At 32.4% G+C, this 24,775-nt stretch overlaps 1 protein-coding gene across 13 annotated transcripts in view; it reads left to right on the forward strand.

Annotated features, from left to right (window-relative positions):
- NBEA (neurobeachin) overlaps nt 1-24,775 on the forward strand; it is a 664,613-nt gene that overhangs the window by 63,080 nt on the left and 576,758 nt on the right. For all 13 annotated transcript variants that reach the window (XM_032880041.1, XM_032880043.1, XM_032880047.1 and 10 more), the window contains exons 2-6: nt 10,970-11,201; nt 14,577-14,677; nt 14,918-15,013; nt 21,201-21,322; nt 22,981-23,107. In XM_032880041.1, coding sequence (XP_032735932.1) covers nt 10,970-11,201; nt 14,577-14,677; nt 14,918-15,013; nt 21,201-21,322; nt 22,981-23,107 — 678 coding nt within the window. The remainder of the gene's footprint in view (nt 1-10,969; nt 11,202-14,576; nt 14,678-14,917; nt 15,014-21,200; nt 21,323-22,980; nt 23,108-24,775) is intronic.

Below are 24,775 nucleotides of genomic sequence, written 5' to 3' on the forward strand. Positions count from 1 at the left end.
GGTCTTGCTACATTTTATACATTCTTATAATCTCTGTATTTTAAGTGGTGGTTTTATATTATTTACATTTAATGTAATCATTATGGCAACATTTCAGTCTGCTGTTTTTGCTGTTAATATTCACATCTTTTTTTGGTTTCTCTTTTTCCTGTTTCATGTCTAGTTTTGGATTAACTGAATATTATGATTCCATTCTATATTACTATTGGTTTATTAATTATACCTATTTTTTCTTTAAAATAGTTCCTTTTAAATTAAGACTTTAGTTTTTTAGAGCAGTTTAGATTCACAGCAAAATTGAGGGAAAGGTACAGAGATTTTCCACATATCCCCTGATCCCACACATGCATATTCTCCCCACTTACCAACATCTTCCACCAGAGTGGACATGTATTAACAATTGATGAACCTACCTGGATACATCATAATCATTTAAAGTCCAGTGGTTTACACTGTGGCTCACTCTTGGTTTTAAACATTTAAAAGTCCGGTGGTTTACACTGTGGCTCACTCTTGGTTTTAAACATTCTTGGATGTGATAGTGTATAAAGACAAATATCCACCATATATACAATGCAAAATATTTTTACTGCTCTAAAAATCCTCTGTGCTCCACCCATTCATCTGTCCTTTCACCAACTCCTGGCAATCACTGATCTTTTTATTGTCTCCATAGTTTCGCCTTTTCCAGAATGTCATATAATTGGAATCATACATATACAGTGTTCTCAGATTGGCTTCTTTCACTTAGTGAAATGTAATTAAGATTCTTCCATATCTTATCATAACTTGATAGCTCATTTCTTTTTAGTGCTCTATAATACTCCATTGTCTGGATGTACCACAGTTTTATCCATTCACTTACTGAAGGACATCTTGGTTTCTTCTAAGTTTTGGTAGTTATTAAAAACAAATTATTAAATTATTAATTTAATCTAATAAAATTTTAAGTTAATTATTAAATTAGTAATTACAAATACTATAAACATCTGTGTGCAGATATTTGCATGAACCTGAGTTGTCAGCTTCTTTGAGTGCATACCAGTGAGTGCAACTGCTGAATCATATGGTAAGAATATGTTTAGTTTTGTTAGAAACCACCAAACTGTCTTCCAAAGTGGCTGTACCGTTTTGCATTCACATCAGCAATGAGTAAGAGTTCCTGTTGCTCCACATCCTTGCAGCACTTGGTATTGTTAGTGTGTACTGGATTTTGGCCATTCTAATAGTTGTGTAGTGACTTTTTTTTTTTTTTTAAGGTAATTCTATAACCTTTTGCTTTTTTTATTTTTTATTTTATTTATTTATTTATTTATTTATTTGACAGACAGCACAAGTAGGCAGAGAGGCAGGCAAAGAGAGAGGAGGAAGCAGGCTCCCTGCTGAGCAGAGAGCCTGATATGGAGCTCTATCCCAGGACCCTGGGATCATGACCTGAGCCGAAGGCAGAGGCTTTAACCCACTGAGCCACCCAGGTGCCCTGATATTGTTTCTTTTTTACATTCAGTGTTTCCTAGAGTTTATAATATACATTATTAAGTTATCATTCTCCATCTTCAAATAATATATCACTTCAGTATATGGTTGGAACCTTTTAAATGTATACTTATATTTCTTCCTCTGCTGTCCTTTGTGCTGTTACAGTCATTGCATTTACTTCTGTATGTTTAAAAGTCCCTTAATACATCATTGTTAGTTTTCCCAGTTATTTTTTAAAGAGTTTCAAAATGAGAAAACAAGTCTTTTGTATTTAACAACAAACTTAATCGATTTCAGAATTCTTTAATTTTTTGTCATTTCTTATTTCCATCTGGTTTATTTTACTTCTGCTGAAAGAACTTACTTTAACAATTCTTGTAGTAAAAGTCTGCTGGCAGTGAATTCTCTCAGCTTTTATTTGTCTGTAGAAGTTTTTATTTTGCTTTTATTTATGAGATGGATTTGGGTTTTTAGTATTAGCCTCAGAGTTACAATTTAAAAGTATATAGTGGTTTGGCAGTTAAGACTTCTAATTTTTACTTTTTTTTTACTCATTGGATGACTACTAGCATCTAAGTGTACTTATCATCTGTTATAATCTTATTAAGTAATTATAAAAGTGGTTTTACCACTTTTGATAAAACTGCATGTTGTTTTAAATATATTTTATTTTATTATTATTATTTTTTAAAGATTTTATTTATTTATTTGACAGAAAGAGAGACCACAAGCAGTCAGAGAGGCAGGCAGAGAGAGAGAGGAGAAGCAGGCTCCCTGCTGAGCAGAGAGCCCGATGCAGGGCTCAATCCTAGGACCCTGAGATCAGGACCTGAGCTGAAGGCAGAGGCTTAACCCACTGGGCCACCCAGGTGCCCCTATTTTAAATATATTTTGAAGAGGGCAGTTATTGTATGAAAGTCACTCACTGTGCTGTGAAGTGTGTAAACCTGGTGATTCACAGACCTGTATCGCTGGGGCTAATAATACATTATATGTTAATAAAAAAGGAAAAAATTATATAAATAAAATAAATAAATAACAAACATAGAACATATCACCTTTTGGTCAAAAATAAAGCATTAAAATATTTAATGTTGAGGTTAGAGCAATAAAGGCATTCTTTCCCTCAAAACATTATCCTGCTAAACAGTAATGGAGGGATGCCTGGGGGCTCAGATAGTTAAGCATCTGCCTTTGGCTCACGTCATGATCCCAGGGTCCTGGGATTGAGCCCTGCATCAGGCTCCCTGCTCTGCAGGAAGCCTGCTTTTTCCTCTCTCGCTCCCCCTGCCTGTGTTCCCTCTCTTGCTGTGTCTATCTCTGTCAAATAAATAAATAAAATCTTTTAAGATTAAAAAAAAAAAGAAAGTCACTCACTTTGTTTTCTCCTTCAATCCTTAGAATTTTTATGGACTATATTTATAGCATTTGCTATACTCCTGGGTATAGTTATTTCTATACCATAGAAGGATTACCAATATGAATTACTTTTAAAATAATTTTTTAAGGACTATTGTGAAAGAAATAGGAAACAAGTAATTTTCTATTTTTCTTGCTTAAGTTTGTCAGCTGGGTTTAAGATCATTAGCTTTTATTATGTTCATGTCCAAATTATAAAATATTTTCCTGTTACATACTAAAAATTTATCTGAAAGTCATTTATGATACGTGTATCAGATCTTGAAGATTCAATGACTGATGGAGCTATATATTTATGTGTGGGTGATGGTCTCTTTAGTTTTGGTATACTTCTTAATTCTATATAAAATTGACAAGACTAGACAAATTCTGATGCTGACACTAGCTTTGGGACCTTGGGCTGGTTGCTTAACTTATGCTAACCTCAGTTTCCTTGATTGAGATGCTATCTTACAAAATTGTGTGAATTAAATGAGATGATACACATAAATTATTCAGCACATAAATGGTCACGGAGTGGTCATTTTAAATATCATGTTTCCACTTTCTTTGTAAAATTACAAGTTTATCTCAAAGATTCCTTCTTTAGAGGTTAATAACTCAATACCTTTTAAATTTAGATTGTATCTGCTTCTAAAGTAATTTGATTGGCTTATAGGAAAAGACATCTGTGTAGTAAGAGGAAGAAAACAAAATGTAAGCAGGAGGACAGAGTAGAGGAAGGAAATGATAACAAATGTAGTTATCAAAGTTTGAACATTAAATTAATATTTTCTCTTTAGATGGACCATACTTTTGTTTCTTTGTATGTCTCATAATTTTTTTGTTGAAGAATGGACATTTTGAATATTGTCATGTGGAAAAGCTGGAAATCATATTCTTCTTTCCTTTTCCTTGTATTTGTTGTTGCTGTTTTGGGTTGTTGGCTTAGTGATTTTCTAAAATATGTCTCTAAGTCTGTACTCTCTGTTGTGTATAGCCATTGAAGTTCTGTTTGTTTGGTAGGCTGATACATTATTTTTTTTGAAGATTTTTTTTTTTTTTTTTTTTTTGAGAGAGAGAATGAGAGAGAGAAAGAGAAAGCATGAGCTGGGGAAGGGGTAGGGGGAGAGGGAGAATCAGACTCCCTATGGAGCAGGGAGCCCAATGCAGGGCTTGATCCTAGGATCCTGGGATCATGACCTGAGCCAAAGGCAGACGTTTAACTTACTGAGCTACCGAGGTGCCCCTCAGCTGATGTTATGACACAGTTATCTTCAATGCCTTGAGCCAAGGAAAGAAAAAATGAAAAATCAAAAAATACTCTTCCTGCCTTTGTAGATTTGCTCTTGGGGCACTCCTGCAATGCTTAGTCAGGCTATTTGCAGCTCTCTCCTAGCTTTTACTTCCTACTTGTGTAGAATCTAAAGGCCAGTTCCAAGTGAAGGCTTAGGGTCTTTTTAGGCTTTTAGGCTTTTTCTGTATGTGCAGCCTGCCCAGGATATATCTAGGTCTTTATGCCCACACATACCTTCTTTCCCCACATCTTCTTTCCCAGGCTTCCAGGTCTGTTTTTTGTGTATTCCAAGTGTTGTCTGTAGCTCAGGCTGCTGCAGCTAGTATCTGTGCCTTTACATGCTGTCAGCAGCATGCTTTCAGCAGGTCAGGTGTCCCCATCCTGGAGGTGTTCTAAGTTTGGTGAAATAAAGACAGTTCTTTGCACCTGTCCTTGAAGAAGCTGCCAGATTGGTTGAGACCCATAAGCTCGAATATATGGTTCTTGCTACTTCTCTGGAACTAGAAAGCAGTTCCTCTGGAACTTGTATTGGATGCTGGCCTCATGACTATTGCCCTCCTGGGTTTGGGGGATTATAGGTGGGACAAAGAACAATAGCTTCTTCTTCACTACGTCTTCCCCTGGCTGGTGTACATTTTGTCTTGACTCCAGAATTTTTCAGAATTTTTCAGAAGTTGATTTTGACAGTTTTTGCCAGCTTATTAGTTTTTTAGGGAGAACATAGCCTTAGAGTTTCCAATTCTGCCATTTTTTGGTGGTGTTGTTATTTTTCAAAGGAAGATGTTTTAAACTAATTTCACTTGAAAATAGAAACTGGAAGTGGAAATTCGATTAAGCCTGATTTTAACAACTAAAAATAGTATGTATTATACTTAATGCTTTACTAAGTCAACTGTACAAGTCTTCTGAATTTTACTTATTAAACCTTATATATTTAACAAGTAGTAATAGAAGAAAAATTAAGGCAGCTGAAGGTATAATCAGGAAAGAGAAAGTATCTCTGGCTTTGTAATCCCCAGTGGAACATTAAAAAAGTTATGTGGCAGTAAGGGCAATTCATTACTGAAGGGGAAAAACTTGAGTAGTCTCACTTAAAACTTGGTGACTGGCCATGAATCAGACCCTCTTGCCCCACTCTCCTGAACTCCCATCTTGCCATCTTCCCATTCCTTGTTAAACACTGAATAATTTTCATTGTCACTGTGCTTATGTGAAGATACAGGGGTAGTTAGAAATGGTCCTTACCCTTACAAAGTTTATTAATGTGGGGGATAGAAAGAGATCTGTGAACATCTATGGTATCATGTCATCATTGCTATGGTGTACATGGGTGTTACTGGGAATTCAGAGAAAGGCAAACTTTGTGGGTTCTGGGAAGGCTTTCTGGATGAAGTGCTATCTAAACTGGTATTTGGAGGCTTAATGGATGTTAACAAATGTAAAGGTTGGAAGAGAACTCTATGATATGTATAGGGAATAACATATATGAAAAGTTTTAGGTGAAGTGAGAGATGTGCAGTGCAGAAATATCCCTATGACTGTAGCTAGCAAATGGGAAGTAGAGGAAGCTGGAGCTGAGGCATTAAATTGTGACTTTATAGGCAGTGTTATCTAAGTTAGAATTTATCCAGAAGGATTAAGTTGCAAAGAAATCCAAATGGTTACTAATTGTCCAGTTTGATCTAATTAATGAAAAAGAATTATCTCATATGATTCTAATAATCCAAGATTTCAAAATAAAGGCATTTAAAAACTCTATATTTAAAAAGATAAAAGATACTTAAATTGCTAGTAATTACAAACTTAGTCCTTTCAGAAGGTATTTTCCAAGTCAGATTTTATATTCTAACTTTTTATATAGTAAATTTTATTTCTTTATGTAAATAAGAGTAACTTCATTTAAAAAGCTCAGCTATGGTATTTAGTTTATATAAATTCCTCTATGACCAATTCTTGGGTAGGAAGCACCATTGTGGACCACTTTTCTTATAGTGGCAATACCTTTTAGAATTTTTTTTTTAATTTTAAGATAGTGCTTTATGACTTTATGAAACCAGAAGCAAAATAGAAAAACTACAGTGTGAGTAAAAAAAAAAAAATCTTAATTTTAATCAACTTTGCTTATTTCATCATCTTCCACCCGTTTTTTTACTCTTGGTTCATCTTTTCCTTCTTCCCGTAGATAGATTTTGATTTGAAGGTTACAGTTACAAAGTTTTGATTTTCAGACTGTAACAACATCAAACATTGTGGAGTATTCACACTAAATTACATGCTTACACATGGTTAAAATGATACATGTTATGTATATTTCACCACAGTTTTTTTTTTATTAACATATAATATTTGTTTTAGGAGTATAGGTCTGTGATTCATCAGACTTTCTTACACAATTCACAGCACTCATCATCCTTTTAGAATTTTAACGAAAAGGCCTAGAAGAAAAGAACTCTCTTAACTGTACAAATAGAGTATTGCAATGACATGTTCATATTTACAGGAAGTCTTACTGATTTATAAATCTCTTTTATACTAGGGTAACAGTGATTTTGGCTTTTTTTTAAGGTTTAGCTTTTTCAGCTTTGTTGTGTCATTTTTATTGCTTTTTAAAGGTTGCCCCCTGAGTTTTCTTTTTTAGTGTTTATTGCTAATTTTCCTATAATTGAGCCTTCAAAGTCTTCTACTTTCTTGTTGAAATAACCTTAAATAAATTAGTTGTTTTTTAAAAATTTTATTTACTACCTCTGGGTGTTTTATTTCTTACCCGTAGAAATTATTTTCTCTTCTTTTATTCCACGTACAGTTCATACAACACTGATTTCTTTGTAGATCTACTATGATATGCCTTGTGTTTTTTTTTTTTTTTTTTAAGTCTATACTTCTAACTTCATAGGAAGGTATTTAGGTTCATTTTTCATCTAGATTACACTCCTGGATCTGTCATTTTACTTATATGTGACTTTGTTTCGTGCTGTTTAACCTCACTTATTTTCACTTTTATAAAAGAAGACAATTATGCATTTTCCTCATAGGACTGTTAGAGAATAGTTTAAATAATGAAAGCCAGTTGTTTCTACTTTTTCTTACATGCTTTAGTTGGTAAATATGGAACCACTCATTTATAAGTAGGGAATAAATATTTCTATAATCTTGGAATGATAGTTTTGTAAGTATTTAACCTTATTAACACTAAAGTATTAAAAATCATAGTAAGGTTAGAAAGAACATCTGAAAATACAGGCCCACTTTACAACATCTACAATAAATATTTTTACAGCTTCTGGCAAAGAAGTCAGAGATCCAACTGTACTCTTTTGTAATTAAATGATACATAGAAAGGAGCATTGTTTTTTAACTGTGAAAGATGAAACCGTAAGCTTCCTAAAACAGAGGCCTCATTGTTAGAGTTATACATATTAATTGTTGATTCCTTTAAAAGCAGACTATTTTTTTTTCCTTCCCACTGAGCCCATCTCTGTTATTTACACATTACATAATGGTTGTTGGTTATGCCAGACTCTATGGAAGCACTTACAGTTCATTTAGGAGGTTAGTCTAAAAAATTCTTCAATATTCTCCCATTTTAGTATATACAAATTCTTACATTTATTCAGAGACACGTAGGCTTAAACCTTAGTTATCTCCTTCTATTAGTTTAGTTAGTAAGTGTCCACATCATTGATTTTCAAACCTGTTTTTTTTTTTTTTTCCTCCCTCTCTATATGGTTCCCTTTTAGAGAATCTCTTCTAAGTTACTAACCATTGGTCTACAAGGGTCATAAATAGTGACCCAAGTCTATTGGACATATAATAGTAGAAAAGTAACTAGTTCTTTGATAAGACCATGGTATGGTGAAAAGATGTTTGAGTTGGTTCTCATAAATCTACAATTAATATCTAAGAGAGTACATGATCCACATTAGTTTAACTTGCTGGAAACACAAGGTCAAGCTATTTGTTTTTTGGTACTTCAGACATACGTGATTATATGACTACTTTTTTTTTTTTTTTTTTTTTTTTTTGGTTAAAGTTAGGGTCATAAGAGAACTGGTAATAGCTAATCTCAACTGAATGTTAGCTACATGGCTAATTTTGTTCCTAAGCAGCTAAATGCCATTACTTTATTTAATCCTCATAACTACAACACTGTTAGATAGGAACTTTTATTCCCATATTTAGATGAAGTAACTGAGACTTAGAGAAGTAGAGTCATTAAGGTCACACAGTAAGTGGTACAGCTAAAATCTGAATCCAGGAAATCTGAATTCAGAAACAATCTCTTAACCATTCTAGTAGCTATTTTTGTTAATAAGACCGAAATAGTAAGAGGAGTTGAAGTTGTTTCATACACAGAGGTAAAACCAGCCTTTAACCCAAGAGAATATCTAGGTCAGTTAAAAAAAAAAAAAAAAAAGAGTTAGGATGAGGGCTGGTTTCTCATATAGTTGAGTTTTACAGCTTTTACAGAGAAAAATACAGAGTAAAATTTTAAAGTTTGAGAATATTTTGTTTTTAAATTCTTAAATTTCAAGACTTTAAAAATATTCTTAAATGAGATTATTGCTTGTATGGACTTGTTTGAAGACGGACTTATTGGGTTTTGATCCAGGATCCTCTATCTACTAGTTTTGTGATCTTTTCCAAGTTAAATTTTCTGTGCCTATTCTTCCTTATCTGTAAAATGAAGATAATAATAGGTCCTTTCTCATAAGTTGTTAAGAATTAAGTTATTTAATATATGAAAAGCCCTCAGAATAGTGCTAAGTGGTATGTAAGCTTACTTGATGGTATTATTATTATTATTATTAATTGTATTTATCCCATATATCTACCCTTATAATGAACATTTTTCTTTGATAAAAAATTCTATTTTGTGAACCTAATTTCTGGTACCTATCTGCCCCTAATTTTATTTCCCCCTTATTTCCATTTTCCTGACTACTTACTGTTTATATCTTCTTTTATGCTTTCTGTAACTTATGAACCAATTTCAACTTTTGGGGGAATAAGGTAGAGTGTGTATACACACACACACACACATATATATACACACATCTTTATTTCTGGAACTTAACACTATTAGCACATGGGGTTTTTCTTGTACATAGATATATCCCTAGTTCCTAGAACAGTAATTTCTAATTTTTAATAAAATATTTACTGAATGAATGAATAATGCATGCATGATTTCAAATTTATTAGGTATTTTGTATATGGCTATTACTTTCTTCCTAAATTTTCTTCTATAGACCAGAAAGATACCTAGTTTTTCAATGTTCTTCATTAAGAGTAGTACTTATAACAATATAATTAATATGTCATATGTGATTTGAACAATAGAGAATATCATTACATCTTTTATTCTATGAGTATTTGTCTATCACTGTACTTAAAGTAGGAAAGAGTAATACTTTTTAAAAAGTTTTTACTTAAATTTACTATTGAAGTAGAGTTGACATACAGTGTTTATTAGTTCCAGGTATTCAACATGGTGATTCGACAATTCTGTGCATTTCTCAATGCTAACCACACATGTAGTCACCATCTGTAACCATGCAATCTCTTGACAATATTATTGGCTATTGACTATTGTATTGTTCGTTTCCATGACTTACGTATTTTATGACTGGAAGTTTGTACCTCTCAATACCCTTTATCTATTTTGCCTATATCCTTGCTCACCATCTGTCTGGCAACTAAAGACAGATGTGAAATAAACGAAAAACAAATGAACAAACAAACCGAACTCTTAGATGTAGAGGACAGTAGTACTTTTGACTCACTTGTTGTAATGCCACAAGTCAAATACATTGCTGTTAAATCATCTTTGTATATTAATTCACAATTTTTTTTAATTTTATTTTTTATAAACATATATTTTTATCCCCAGGGGTACAGGTCTGTGAGTCGCCAGGTTTACACATTTCACAGCACTCAACATAGCACATACCCTCCCCAATGTCCATAACCCCCCTCTCCCAACCCCCCTCCCCCCATCAACCCTCAGTTTGTTTTGTGAGATTAAGAGTCACTTATGGTTTGTCTCCCTCCCAATCCCATCTTGTTTCATTTACTCTTCTCCTACCCCCTTAACCCCCCATGTTGCATCTCCTCTCCCTCATATCAGGGAGATCATATGATACTTGTCTTTCTCTGATTGACTTATTTCGCTAAGCATGATACCCTCTAGTTCCATCCACGTCGTCGCAAATGGCAAGATTTCATTTCTTTTGATAAAGTAAAATATTATAAGATAGGAGGTATATTTTAAACATTTTTAACATTGATTCTGTCATTTCAATTTTTACTATAAGTTTGCTAGTATCAATCATATTTCTTTATCTTCTGTACATGGTGATTAGGCCCTTTGTTTCTTTTCTGTTATATCTCATTTGTCAGTCTAGTAATATCACAAAAGAAAATGAACTTCATGTCTTAAAATTTGTCCTTTGTGAGTTCTGCATTTTCTAATGATTATCACTTTTTGGAGCCAAATTCTTTTTTATAGGAATTTGTCCTGAATCCTACCCAGTAGTCCTCTGCACTATTTTGCTCCATTTGATTTGAAATTATCCTTTTCCATTTTTAAAAAACTAGACATTGCTAGTTTTCATTCTGATAGCACCCTTAATCTGTAGCTTTCAAATTTTTATCAAAAGTAATGTTAGACTAGAAAACTTGAAATGTTTTAGAGTAGCTATGCTATCATAAAGGTTGAATTATTAATTTTATTTTATTGTTATAAATAATCTCTCATGTTATCATTAGTTATTGTTTCTTTTTGTTTATTTTCAGCTGGTTGGTGGAGAATTTGACTTGGAGATGAACTTTATTATCCAGGATGCTGAGAGTATAACATGCATGACAGAGCTTTTGGAGCACTGTGATGTAACATGTCAAGCAGAAATATGGAGCATGTTTACAGCCATTTTGCGAAAAAGTGTTCGGAATTTACAGACTAGCACAGAAGTTGGGCTAATTGAACAAGTATTGCTGAAAATGAGTGCTGTAGATGACATGATAGCAGGTATGAGGTTATCTGACAGGATAATATACTTAAAGTGTTTATCAAGAGTCACGTACTTCTCTTTATATTCTATTGGTAATATAGATTTGTTGGAGCTAACTTGATTTAAAATAGATAGTAGAAATGTATGGAAAATTTGCCCTGTATATTAAGGGAAAACTTGAAGAATGGAAAATACCTTTTTCTTTATTAGACAAGCATAATTCTGATACTGCTTTTCCAGGTTTTAGAAAATCTCATTACATGGAATAAATAACCACGAAATCTATCAGAAAAATAAACAATACCTTTTTACATAGTACTTAGTTAAATTTTACGTAATTAAAATTTTACAATATGTATTACAATTCTGTATATGTGCACTTTACCAACTTCAAGCTCCACGCTTTTCCGTTTCGCATATATGGAACTATGACAGGAGGAACTAATGTCCTTAGGATAAGCATGTTGACTTTTTGGGAAGTATCTCCATTTTACTTTGATATTCTTTAGAGAAACTTTTGTATTAAACAGATATAGAATACAACATAAAATTTGCCTGGATAAGAAAAAAATACTAATTTTCGTCCTTGTTTTATGTTACTTCAAATATGAAGTCTATGATTATTCATTGCCAATCCTTTATCTCCCTGCAAGTTCATTCTCCTTTGTTGTTAGATGCACTTCAATAGAAATGTTTTGAAAGATATGGTCTCAGAGCAACATTATTCCCAGAAAATAAGCTTAGTGTTTAAAATGTTCATTCTTTTAAGCCATGAATCTTCAGCATATGTCTCTTCTGATATAAAAGAGTTTTCATAATTTTAAAAGTGCTAATATGATTCCTCACAATCTCATATCTGATTCTTAACAAGTAGTTCAGATACCGGAGAATCCTCTATCATATTTTGATTTATGCATAATTAATTTTAATATTAGTAGAACAAAACATTAAGAAGTAATGGAATGAAGAATTAGTTAAAGATGAATGTCTTTTAAACAATATTTAAACATTTTTGTTTTTCTTATAGACTATATTAAAATAATTTCTGATTGCTTTCAAGGTGGTATCTATCTCTAGAGTGATTTAGCATTCTCTATATTGGTTACTAATGGTTAACTTGATGAAAAATGAAGTTCAAATTTAATACCTTTTAATGATAATATGTACCATCTGTAAACCATTCTGTAAATCCTAGCATTGTTTAATAGGAGTTTATTTGCATAAGCTTATATGTTTGGTGCTTACATGTTGTATAGAATATCATGTGATCTCTGAGTCCTCATATGAGGGTTTAATCCCTGAAGTTTTTTTGTTTGCCTGTTTGTTTTTTGAAATAAAGTGGCTACCACTTTATAAAGTGCACTTTAGAAAATGAGCCACAATTACATACATGGTAATTTACTGGTACATAATTCATGACCTTTGAGATATAAGATGATAGTAAGCTTGATTAGTACTGCAAAAGTTCTTATGTTCATGTTTTCTATTATATAAAGCTTTTTAATTCTCTTATCTTTGCTTTTCAATAATAATACTGGTAACACAAACTTTCACTTTTTGTTATTTTATCATTGAATAAATGCCAAATAAATACCTCTACCTTACTTTTCAGTAGAGAAAATAAAATTTATATAACATAGTAATGAAGTACCGAAAAGCACTACTAAGTTTTCACTCTTGGTATTTATACCATGTCACGGTCAAAGAGGAACTTATAGGCTTTACTAGAAGGTAGTTAAATATCTGTATATACTAAATTGATAAGAGAATTTCTTAGTCTGAGTATTTTTTCTCCTTTAAAAATTTTGTTCAGAAATAAACACCTGTTATAAAAAACTTAAACTGAGCTACTTGTTACGTTATATATACAATAAATAAGAAATTTAATGACTGTGTAATTAAATACAAACTTAATAGGCTACTTTTTTGTGACCTACATATAAGATGGGATAAAGTTTTAGAAAAAGAAGTTTAATTTTTTAGGAAAGTATTTGTAGGTAAATGTTTAAAAATCTATGAATTTGCCATTGCAGCTAATTGCTTGAAACTGCTTCTTACTAACTTAGGGCTTTAAGGTGCTTGATTTCTATGTAGATTTTTTTCTTAAAAAATCTTCTAATATGTAGTAACTATAAACTTTTTTATTGAGAGGTGAAACACTTTATTTCATTAAAAGATCTCTCAAAAATGGCATATCAAAATGACAGTTTAATCATAGGGATTGCTTACTTATTGGGGCACTAACTAAGATTATTCAATTATTTATTGATGAAAATAACCATTTGAAATTTCTATTTTGAAATGGATACATAATAAATACTTTAAACTTTCAAATTCCAGGTATTAATTTGTGATATTAATCAATAACTAATTATTTAAACTTATCCTAACTCACTTTTTAAATTAATTGATGATACATTATTTAGAAAATATATGTGTATTGATTATAATACTTTGTATAGTATTTCTAATCCTTAGGAAGAGCTTTAGAGTAGGAAAATGAAGTATAAATATTCAGATCTTTAATTTCTTACGAAGGATGATGATAGAAGTGCTACTCACAATGTCTAGATGAGAAAGAAATCAAGGACAAAAGATGAAATGTATAATTTTCCTATTATCTGGTGAGCTGGTGTGTCTCTTATATGCACATAAACACATGAGCAGAATGGATACCACTAGTAATGTGTTTAAGTGATATTTTGATTTAGAGACTAGTCTCTGGAGCCATACAGCCTAGGTTTTAATCCTGACCCTGCCACTTAGTAGTGTGTGTTCTTGGAAAAGGTGATTAGGTTATTTATGTCTCACTTTCCCCATTTTAGGAAGTGGCTAATAATAGTACTTATTCATAGGCTTGTTACAAAGATTTGTGTACTTAATAACTATACTACTTGGAATAATGCCAGGCAAGGAATTATTAATGGGACTAGGAATATTTCAAGAATATATTTTATTAAGAATAGATAAATCTAAAATAAAATATGGTTGACTCTCATTTTTTATTTGAAAACAACTTATTTACAACGTAAAATCATTGTACCTTTGTGTATTTTTGCTTTCCTTTCCCTGCATATAGCAGGGGTGTGTGTGTGTGTGTGTGTGTGTGTGTGTGTGTATTGTGGGAATTTATAAAATCTATTTTATATATTTTCTAATGAAACAATTGTAATGGTATATCTGATGGGGAAAAATCCTAAAATTCAAATACAATGTGTTTGGCTATCTGAGGACCTAAAAATTGTTAATTAGAATGACTATTCATGAGGACGTTTAGATAAATATGTATGTAGAAATGAGAATTGATAACTTTTGTCTTTCAAAAAAGTGTATTACCTTGACAGATGGCAGCTCATGACTAGAGTTCAGAATAACTTTATTTTCCTTTGAAGATCTTCTAGTTGATATGTTGGGGGTTCTTGCCAGCTACAGCATCACTGTCAAGGAGTTGAAGCTTTTGTTCAGCATGCTTCGAGGAGAAAGTGGAATCTGGGTAAGCTGTGGTCAGAGGGAAAAGTACTCAGTATTAGTGCATTAATACTTAATGCTCAACAATTTGTCTCTAGAGAGCTATAAACTTGAATTTATAATGGAAATTGTTCTCCTTAAAGAGTTTAGTAAATGATGTAAAATTAACTTCTTTTTAGTTAGAAAACAGTCTAGTGTCTAACATGATATATTACGTATTTTTGCTAAATTTGTACAGTGACATTTCTTTTTCTTGTTTCCTTAGCCAAGACATGCAGTAAAATTATTATCAGTTCTTAATCAGATGCCACAAAGACATGGTCCTGATACTTTTTTCAATTTCCCTGGTTGTAGTGCTGCGGTGAGTTTTAAATACATGTGTTTATTTTTAATTCAGTTCTGTTAAGATACAATTCACATAAAATTCACTTATTTAAAAGTACAACTTGATGAGTTTTAAAGTTCGTAATTATAATCACAGTCATGATTTTGAAAAATTACATCACTTTCTGAGGTTCCCTTGTGTGGCTTTGACCAGTCCCCTCTCCCAGCCTCTGTCCTTTGCAAATTCCAATTTGTTTTCTGCTTTTATGATTTTGCCTTTTCTAGAATTTCAAATAAATCATACAGTATGTAATTTTTTCTGTCAGTCTTCTTTTACTTACTGTAATGCTTTTGAGGTTGCCCATGTTATAGCTTCCAAGTAGTTTATTCTGTTCCTTTTTATTCTGAGTTGTGTTACATTTTATGGATGTGCCACAGTTTATCCGTTCACTAGTTTATCCAACTCACTACTTGAGTTTTCAGTTTTTGGCTATTTTAAATAAAACTGCTGTGCTCATTTGAACATAGATCTTCTGTGGGCATATTTTCTCATCTCTTAAGTAAAAACATAAGTGAAATTGCCTCAAAAAATTAAAAATAGAGCTATCCTATGACCCAGCAATTGCACTACTGGGTATTTACCCCAAAGACACAGATGTAGTGAAAAGAAGGGCCATATGCACCCCAATGTTCATAGCAACAATTGTCCACAGTAGCCAAAATGTGGAAAAAACAAGATGCCCTTCAACAGATGAATGAATAAAGAAGACGTGGTCCATATACACAATGGAATATTACTCAGCCATCAGAAAGGATGAATACCTAACTTTTGCATCAACATGGATGGGACTGGAGGAGATTATGCTAAGTGAAATAAGTCAAACAGGGAAAGTCAATTATCATATGGTTTCACTTATTTGTGAAACATAAGGACTAGCATGGAGGACATTAGGAGATGGGAAAAATGAAGGGGAAGAAACTGGAGTGGGAGAGGAACCATGAGAGACCATGGACTCCAGGAACAGAGTTTTAGAATGGGTGAGCCTGGTGATGGGTATCAAGGAGGACATAGATTGCATGGAGCACTGGGTGTTATATGCAAACAATGAATCACGGAACATGACATCAAAAACTAATAATATATTGTGTGGTGACTAACATAACACAATAAAAAAATAAAACAAAACAAGACAAAAAAAATTGCTGGGTTTTATGCTAAGTGTTTGTTTCATTTCATGAAAAAGGGCAGATTGCTTTCCATAGTGGAAAATTTTGCATTCTCATCAATAGTGTTTGAGAATCCCAGTTGATCTGCCTCCTGGACAATGTCCATCTTTTTTATGTGAGGCATTTAAATGGTTATGTAATGGTATATCATTGTAGTTATAATTTTTGTATTGCCCTAATGACTGATGCTATTGAGCATTTTTTCATGTTTATTAGTTGTTTTTACATCTTTTGTGATATTTGTGTTCAAATCTTTGTTCAGATAAAAAAGTTGGTTGTTTTATTATTCTAAGTGTTCATTGTGTATTTGTTGTATAACTTAATTTGTCAGATGGATAATTATCAAATATCTTTGCCCAGTCTGGCTTTTCTTTTACTTTCTTAACAGTATTTCTTAAAGCAAATAGATTTTATTTTATTTTATTTTATTTTTTAAATTTATTTTTATTTATTTGTCAGAGAGAGAGAGAGTGAGCACAGGCAGACAGAGTGGCAGGCAGAGGCAGAGGGAGAAGCAGGCTCCCCGCTGAGCAAGGAGCCCGATGTGGGACTCCATCCTGGGATGCTGGGATCATGACCTGAGCCGAAGGCAGCCAGCCACTTAACCAACTGAGCCACCCAGGCATCCCGAAGCAAATAGATTTTAATTTTGGTGAAGTTCAGTTAAACTTTTTTTAATGGCATATGCTTTTGTAATCCAAGAAATTAGTATAAACCAAGGTCCTGACCTTTTTTTCTTGCGCTTTCTACCAAGAGTTCTTTTGTTTTAGCTCTTATATTTAGGTCTGTGATTCTCTTCATGTGAATTTTTAAAATATGATACGACAGAAGGTTGGAGGTTAAAGTTCTGTTTTGCATATGAATATATTGAGTTGTTTTCTTGACCATTTGTTAAAGAGAGAGTCCTTTGACATTGGATTACCTTGGCACCTTTCTTGAAAATTATCTGGCTATGGGGTGTGTGGATTTGTTCCTGAACTCTGTTTGGTTCCTTTGTCCTCTGTTTCTGCTTTTATGCCAATATCAGATTGTCTTTATTTTCGTAGCTGTATAGTAAGTAGTTCTTGAAATCAGGTTGTGTGAGTACTCCAAATTTGGTCTTTATTTTAAAATAATTTTGGCTATTCTAGATAGCATTTTAATACATGTGAATAGACGTGTCAACTTTTGTAAAATGCTTACTGTGATTTAGATTTTATTATGTTAAATCTATAGAACAATTTGGAGAGATTATTGAGTCTTCCAGTTCATGAACATAGTATATCTCTACCTTTATTTGTTTTCTATGATTTTTCAGTGTTTTGCAGTTTTTAGCATTAAGTTTTAAATATCTTTTGTTTCATTTCCTATGTATGGGGAGGTTTTTTAATCATCAATATGTTGATACTAGTGTTGAATTCTGTCCAATGCTTTTTCTGATTTTATTGAAGTGAACATAGGGCTTTTCTTCTTAATCTTTATTAATGTAGTGAGTTACAATTATTGATATTTCAGTATTAAACCAACCTTTGTGTTCCTGGGATCAAAACTAGTTGGTTGCTATGTTTTAATCTTTTTGTCCAACACTGGATTTGATTTGCTACTGTAATGCTAAGAAATTTTTCAATTATTTTTATGAGTGATTTGGGGGTGTAGTTTTCTTCTATAATATCTTTTCTGGTTTGGTGATAGGGTAATTCCTCATATGATGAGTTTGGAACTATTTCTTTCTTTCTATTAAAGAGTTTATGTAGATTTGATATTACTTATTCTTAAATGTATGCTAGAATTCACTATTGTAGCTGTTTGGGCCTGGAGTTTTCTTTGTGGGAAGGTTTTAAACTATGAACTTAATTTCTTTAATGGATATAGGGAGGTTTTCTATTTTCTTTTGAGTGAGCTTTGGTAGTTTGTGTCTTCCAAGTAATTTTTCCAGTTCATCTAAGTTGTTGACTATATTGGTATAACTTTATCATCATATCCTTCTTATCCTTTTAATGTCTGTAGGCTATTTAGTGATGCCTCCTCCTTCATTCTTGACACTGGATTTTTTTATTGATTAATCTAGCTGGAAGTTTATCCATTTTGTTCTTTTCAAAGAATTCACGTTCTCAGTCTGCTTGATTTCATCGTTTTTATCTAACATTCTAGCATTGTAGAGAATATGTCTAACTTTGACTAGAAAACTGGTTTTGATTTCAGAATCCTCTACTTCATTACTGTGGAGGATTAGTGCCTTAATGTTTCTTGGCTTACCTTCATGTAAAATATTAGTACTTTCTCATGGAAGAGTGTTAATGTGAGCCTGTAATGAAATAATACACTTTTTCCATATTTAAGTACCATATAACTTGTATAGATCATGTAAATATTTCTTGCTCTTCGGTTATCAGTGCATAAGTATCCTTGTAGTCTCTCAGTTCATCAACCATTCCCCTAGTTTTTTTTTCCTTAATATTTTGTTACTAACCTTTTTTTTAAGTTATATTTTTCCATTGTAACAAAATTGTGAAACAAAAATAGGAAAATTAAAAATTTTGAAACAAAAATAATAAAGTTAAAAATCTCTTTCCAGATGAAAGTTAATAATTTTACATATGAGATTGTTAGAATGGAGCACATATCAAATGTACATTGTGGTGCTTAGCAGAGAAAACAGTGTCACTGTCCCTAAGAAGATACCGGTTTTCTCAGATTTATGTAATAGTTATATTTGCATACATACATATATTTTATAAAAGTGTTCTTGATCTGACATCTAGTAGATAGGAGTTTAAGGAGTGAGAAGAGCCAAGGGTTTTAATAGAAATATAAACAAGTTACTGTCTTACTGATAGAATCAACAAAACTAGCTAAAACAGAATGTTTAAACTATTTTAATAAATGATTTGAATTTCTTCAATAGGGTTGCAAGTCATCCTGTTTTTAGATATTTGATCCATTTACCAGAAATCTGAATATTTTCTATCAGTATGTAATGCATTTTACACATACATGCATGCACACATACACAGAGAATTTTACTTATATGCTGTTAGTGGTGTATGTTTGAGTTATTTTCATTCAGGGAATTTTGATGGACTTAGACTATCTACTCCTTCTTTCTTGGTTTCCTGTATCACTCATTTTCATGAAAGGTATTATCAATTAGGAATATAGTCTATGTAGGAAAGGAAGCAAAGAAGGAACTAGAACTTTTACAACTCTTATTTCATTTGGGTCATAAAAACTATGTATAAGATAAATGATATTATTACTATTAAATTTGTTGTGGAAAGAGCCTCAGCAGTGTTACATGGTTCAGGGTCATAAAGCAGAGTCACAGACTGAACTAAAATTTGCTTGACCTTAAGTCCAGTGTTTTGTTTTATTTTTTAGCAATGGATTGGCTTATTTCCAGGTGTGTTATCTTTGGTACTGAACTACTGAAAAATTCAGATAGGAACTGACTTTAAAATCCTTACCATTACAGTGTTTTTGATAATTTACTTCTGGATGAGCATGATAGTAACAAGAGGGTACATATTGTCTGGACCACTGTTGATAGCAGTGCCTTTGGATCACTAAAATTATGACACTGCTTACTTTCCCTCTGAAGTAACCGTATAGAGTAGGCCTTCTGAATTATATTTTATACTGCGGAGGTGCGTTTCTATGAGCTATGCTGCCTTCATATGAGCAATTTGGAATGGAATTCTATAGAGTGGGTTATGTAAAGGTAGATGGCATATGTAGGATGACATTTTATGTGATCTGTGGCCTTTATGGATATACTATTTAGATTTGCCTTTCATGCTTATCATGTTTCATGAATCTGCTTAATTTAGGAAATAGTGAATTCTTCTAATTCACTAAAATAGTTTACTGAAAGCATTCCATCTAAATATCAGAATTGTTTCTTTTGCAAATTAAATAGATAGGAGCATAGATTTTGGAGTCTGTTGGACTAGGGGAGAGTGAAGGATATAGATTTTGGAGTCCTGTAGACTCGTGGACACAGTGAGGAACATCCAGCTGTGGGTACCAGAACATTTTAGAAGGAAATATGGAAGAAGACTAAAGTACAGCTTAAATCCAAAATCACAAAGGTATCCCAAAGGATATGCTATTAACATAAGGGATCAGAAGGAAATGTAAGGAATCTAAGAAATGAGTGTTGAGATTGGACACAAGTGGTTTGGATGTAAATGTGTATGGGTTTCACATCAGAAAGTACTATACAAAGTTAGCTTTTGTACATTGACTAAAGGAGGATATATGCATTTGCTAAAAAGAATAGGAGAAGGTTAGAGATACAGTGTACTCTGTATAGAAGGCTTTGGTTGGTATAGAGGTAGGAGCCAGATTGAAGAGTACCGTCTAGAAATGGGCAATTTCAGGTCCCTTAAACATTTAGTCTAGTTGTTATATACTAAATTTCAGAGAATGTCTTCTTGTTGAAGAGGTTGGCCATAATATAAATATCCTTATTTATCCACGGAATTACTGGAAGTCCACAATGAAACCGAGACAAATGCTATTCTAGAGCCTCTCAGGTGTGTGTTTTGTACCAGTTGTAGCAAGATCAACAAAAACTAGTATTATTTCATTATCACTTAAGATTATATTTTTCTTTTGTAAGACTTTTTTTTTCCGTTGTAATTTTGTTCACTAGTGTTTGCAACTGTATGTGATTTAGGGCTCTTTCAGTCCTACTATGGAGGTAATAACAAATGATCTCTTGGACTGCCTGTCTTTTTCTTAGTGGAAGAGTGGTAGGTCTAAAAAACTTGAAGGGCAGCTTGGCTCAAATTCTTTCCTCTATCTCTTAGGTTAATGCAATCTTTAAGTTCTGATTTAGGGTTTAGTGGACTGGATGTTGAAACTGGTGATACAAAAGGTGTATTGGTTGGGGATAAGTCCATTATTTTCTGATATTTATACCTTCCTTGTTTTTTGATCTGTAAAGGCTATGTTTGGCCTTGGTTACTATCACATTTTCTTAAGCTGATACTTTTCTTTTTTTCATTGCCTTGTAGGCAATTGCATTGCCTCCTATTGCAAAGTGGCCTTATCAGAATGGCTTCACTCTAAATACTTGGTTTCGTATGGATCCATTAAATAACATTAATGTTGATAAGGATAAACCTTATCTTTATTGGTAAGTAATATATTTAATTTTCATATTTTCATCTTAAGTATTTCAGTTTTATAAATATGTAACAGTCTCAAAGCAACATATTAAATAGAATGTGTATGTGTTTGTGTGTGTGTATTAAAATATATATTAAAATATATATTTTTATATTTATATATGTTAAAACTATAAAGACATATGTCAGTTTATTCATTTTTTACTTTTGGTTTTAGGCAACCTGCGTCACTTTTTTTTCCCTTTATTTTTATTTATTTTATTTATTTTTATTTATTTTTTTTCCATTATTTTTTTCTAATGGTGACGTTAGAAAGTCAAGGTTTACAAGCCTCTTTCTCCAGTCTACATCAATATAGATTAGTAAGGGGATTGTTAGTGGACATGCAAGTCCCCAACCCAGGGGAGGGAAAAAAAAACCAAACTCCTTCCAGATTTCATTACTTTGCCTTTTTACTTTCTTTGTTCTATGAACATAATTAAGATATGCTTTAAAAATATTAGTGATAACTACTGTGTAAGAAAATAACAAATAATAAAAGTAATTATTTGATAGATAACTAACAGAATAGGTTGATAAACCCAGATAGGTTGACCTGTAAGGACCAAGAGCTTGATTATTTTAGTTTACCAATAATGCACAGTAATGAGAACATCAAACTTTCATTGACTGCCTTACCATACACTAGGCATTGTGAATGTTTACATGTATTACCTCATTTAATGTTTGCAATCCTTTGAAATAAGACTGCCTGGGGTTAAGTCTTCACTACATATTGATCCTGTGCTTTGATGTCTTCAACTGTAAAGTGAAGATAACAGTAGTACCTGTCACATCAGATTTAGTGAGAGAATTATTAAGCGCTTTTGTACATTGACTGCCTCAGAAATGTAAGTGCAGAAAAATGTGAGCTATTAACAGACCGTAAGCTCTATTATAAAAGATTATGTAAAGATAGTAGGGAGAGGGAGTTCTAAACAAACATCTGGACTTCCAAACATAAATGGGTTGAATTTCAGAATGGTCATTTTGGCAGATCATACATATATTTTAATAATACCATTATTTTGCAGAACATTTACAATTTTTATAATACTGTGCTTAAATTCACAGCTAGGAGGAGTGTTCCCTTAGAAGAAAATAATTGTATTTCATAGACACGTCCTTTTTCTTCTTTTGACTAAAAATGTACTCCTTTATTTGATTACCTACATCATTTATCAAACTTGGCTCTAACTTTTTTTTTTTTGTAATTTTTAAGCTATTTTTAAAGATATAATAGAATTGGGATTAAGTTGTTTTTGAAAAGAGTAGCTGTGTAAATGGTGTCTGTATTTGCTAATTTCAAGAGTCTTGTAAGGTAAATGAAATCTACTTGGTAGGCTTTCATTGGCCATTAATCTGTTTTTATGTATTTGGATATTTTACCTTGAAATTTCAGAAGGGTTTTGATCTGTAGACTATTTTCTTAATTTAAAGTTCTTCTTTAGTTGTTCTAAAACTTTTATGGTTTAATCTTTATTTGGTACATGTAATACCCTTCTACTCTATGGGGAAATGAGTTTCATTTTTATAATAATGTTTTATATTTTATTTATTTAATAATTTTTAGAAATATAGTTCTTTGTATCAGAGGATATTATACTATTCTCAGTTTTCTTTACAGTTTTCGTACTAGCAAAGGAGTTGGTTACTCTGCTCACTTCGTTGGCAACTGTCTAATAGTCACATCACTGAAGTCTAAAGGAAAAGGTTTTCAGCACTGTGTGAAATATGATTTTCAACCACGTAAGGTAGGTGTAAGTAAATATTTCTATTGAGAATGACACAATTCACAATTCCCCCATCTTAAAATTCACCTTTTATGACTTCTGTAATATTCTCTTTCATTGATTTTCTTATGACTCATAGTGCTTTTCTCTTCTCCTTGTCTGCATTTTCTTTTTATTTTTATGTCTAACTATTCACATAAAAAGATCAGTCTCTTGACCTCTCACAGTGTCTGTCTCACTTACTTGCTCACTGGGATCTATTCTATGGCATTCTTACAGTAAATACTTACTGCGTTCTTACTGAGGTCCAGACATTGTTGTAGGCACTAGAAATATGACAGTGAACAAAACAGGTAACATTCCTGCTTTTGTGGAGGATATAATTTTTTGGAAATTTTTATTCAGTTTCATGATAAGCTTTCCACTATTATTCTTACCTCCAAGCTCTGTTTTTATATCTTACAGCTCTGTGATATCTTATAGCTCTGTTCTTATATCTACCAAAGATAGTGCCATGTAAATGTCTTTCTGGCCCCTCATTTATTTACAGAAAATGTAACATTGAATTTACATTTCCAGTCCCATATTCAGTATGTTCTTAAGTCCCCTGTTTTGATTAAGCTGCTTAATCAAAGCCAAAGACTACCATCTTCATGATCGTGGGGACTTAGATTGGCTTTGTTCTTCACCCCCTTTTTGATCATGGTATCAGTGCAACTTTCCACTCCTGTACTATGTATCTCTTAATATATGTCTTTAAAAAAATTCCTTAGCTGCTGCTTAAATTCTTCATATTGTTCTCTCTTTATCTTGGATCCTTTGTCTCTTCCTCTCCCATACTATGTTATATACTAATATCTGATTTATAGTCATGATCATATTATTCCACTGCTCAAACCAGTCATTTGCTTCTCACTAACTATAGAATAACGTAACATTCTTAGCCTAGTCCTTCATGATTTGGATTTCACTTTTAGCTTTTTACTTATCCTCTTTATTCTGTCAAAACTGAACTACTCCACATGTTTCAGTTTTTATCTTTTCCTTTTCAAATGTTCATTCTCTGGTGTGAAAACATTTACATGTCTCCTCACTTATGGCTTTTGGTCTTCAAATCCCACCTTATTGTTAGGTTCCATTCCATATAACACCATTTCCATGGAATCTTTCCTTGATTTCCTTGCTTTCCAATATAATCTCTTATTGCATATTATTTCAGTATTTCTTACAGCAATTATTTCTCTTAAATCTTTTTTACTCATTTATATGTGCATTATTTAGTAACTGTTGAAACTAAGCTATGTGTTAGAGTCATCTTTGTATTCCTTCATAAACCTGCCACAGAATTCTGAACTTGGTGGATTGCTAATAATATATGTTGGATAAGTGAATAAAATATGCTTTAACAACCAAAGAGAACCCTTTGTTTCCTGAAGGAGTAGGTTCTATTTATCTGGACAGCTAATTTCTGTTGAGCAGTTTATTTTCTAGTGGTGTAAAATAAATGAAGTGTTACTGTTGATAAAGTGAGAAAGAAGGCCTGGGTGTTGTTGTGGTCAGTGCTCTTTCTGGGGCGGTATGCCAAGGACCTTTTCCATGTGGCAGGAGTAAGAAAGGTAGTCATGGCAATAAAGGCCAAGTAATGTGGTTGTTACTATGTGATACATTTTTTAAATCGTAAGTTTACCA

The sequence above is a fragment of the Lontra canadensis genome, unplaced genomic scaffold (genome assembly GCF_010015895.1).
Source record: "Lontra canadensis isolate GAN:19392208 unplaced genomic scaffold, GSC_riverotter_1.0 scaffold67, whole genome shotgun sequence".
Taxonomy (NCBI): Eukaryota; Metazoa; Chordata; class Mammalia; order Carnivora; family Mustelidae; genus Lontra; species Lontra canadensis.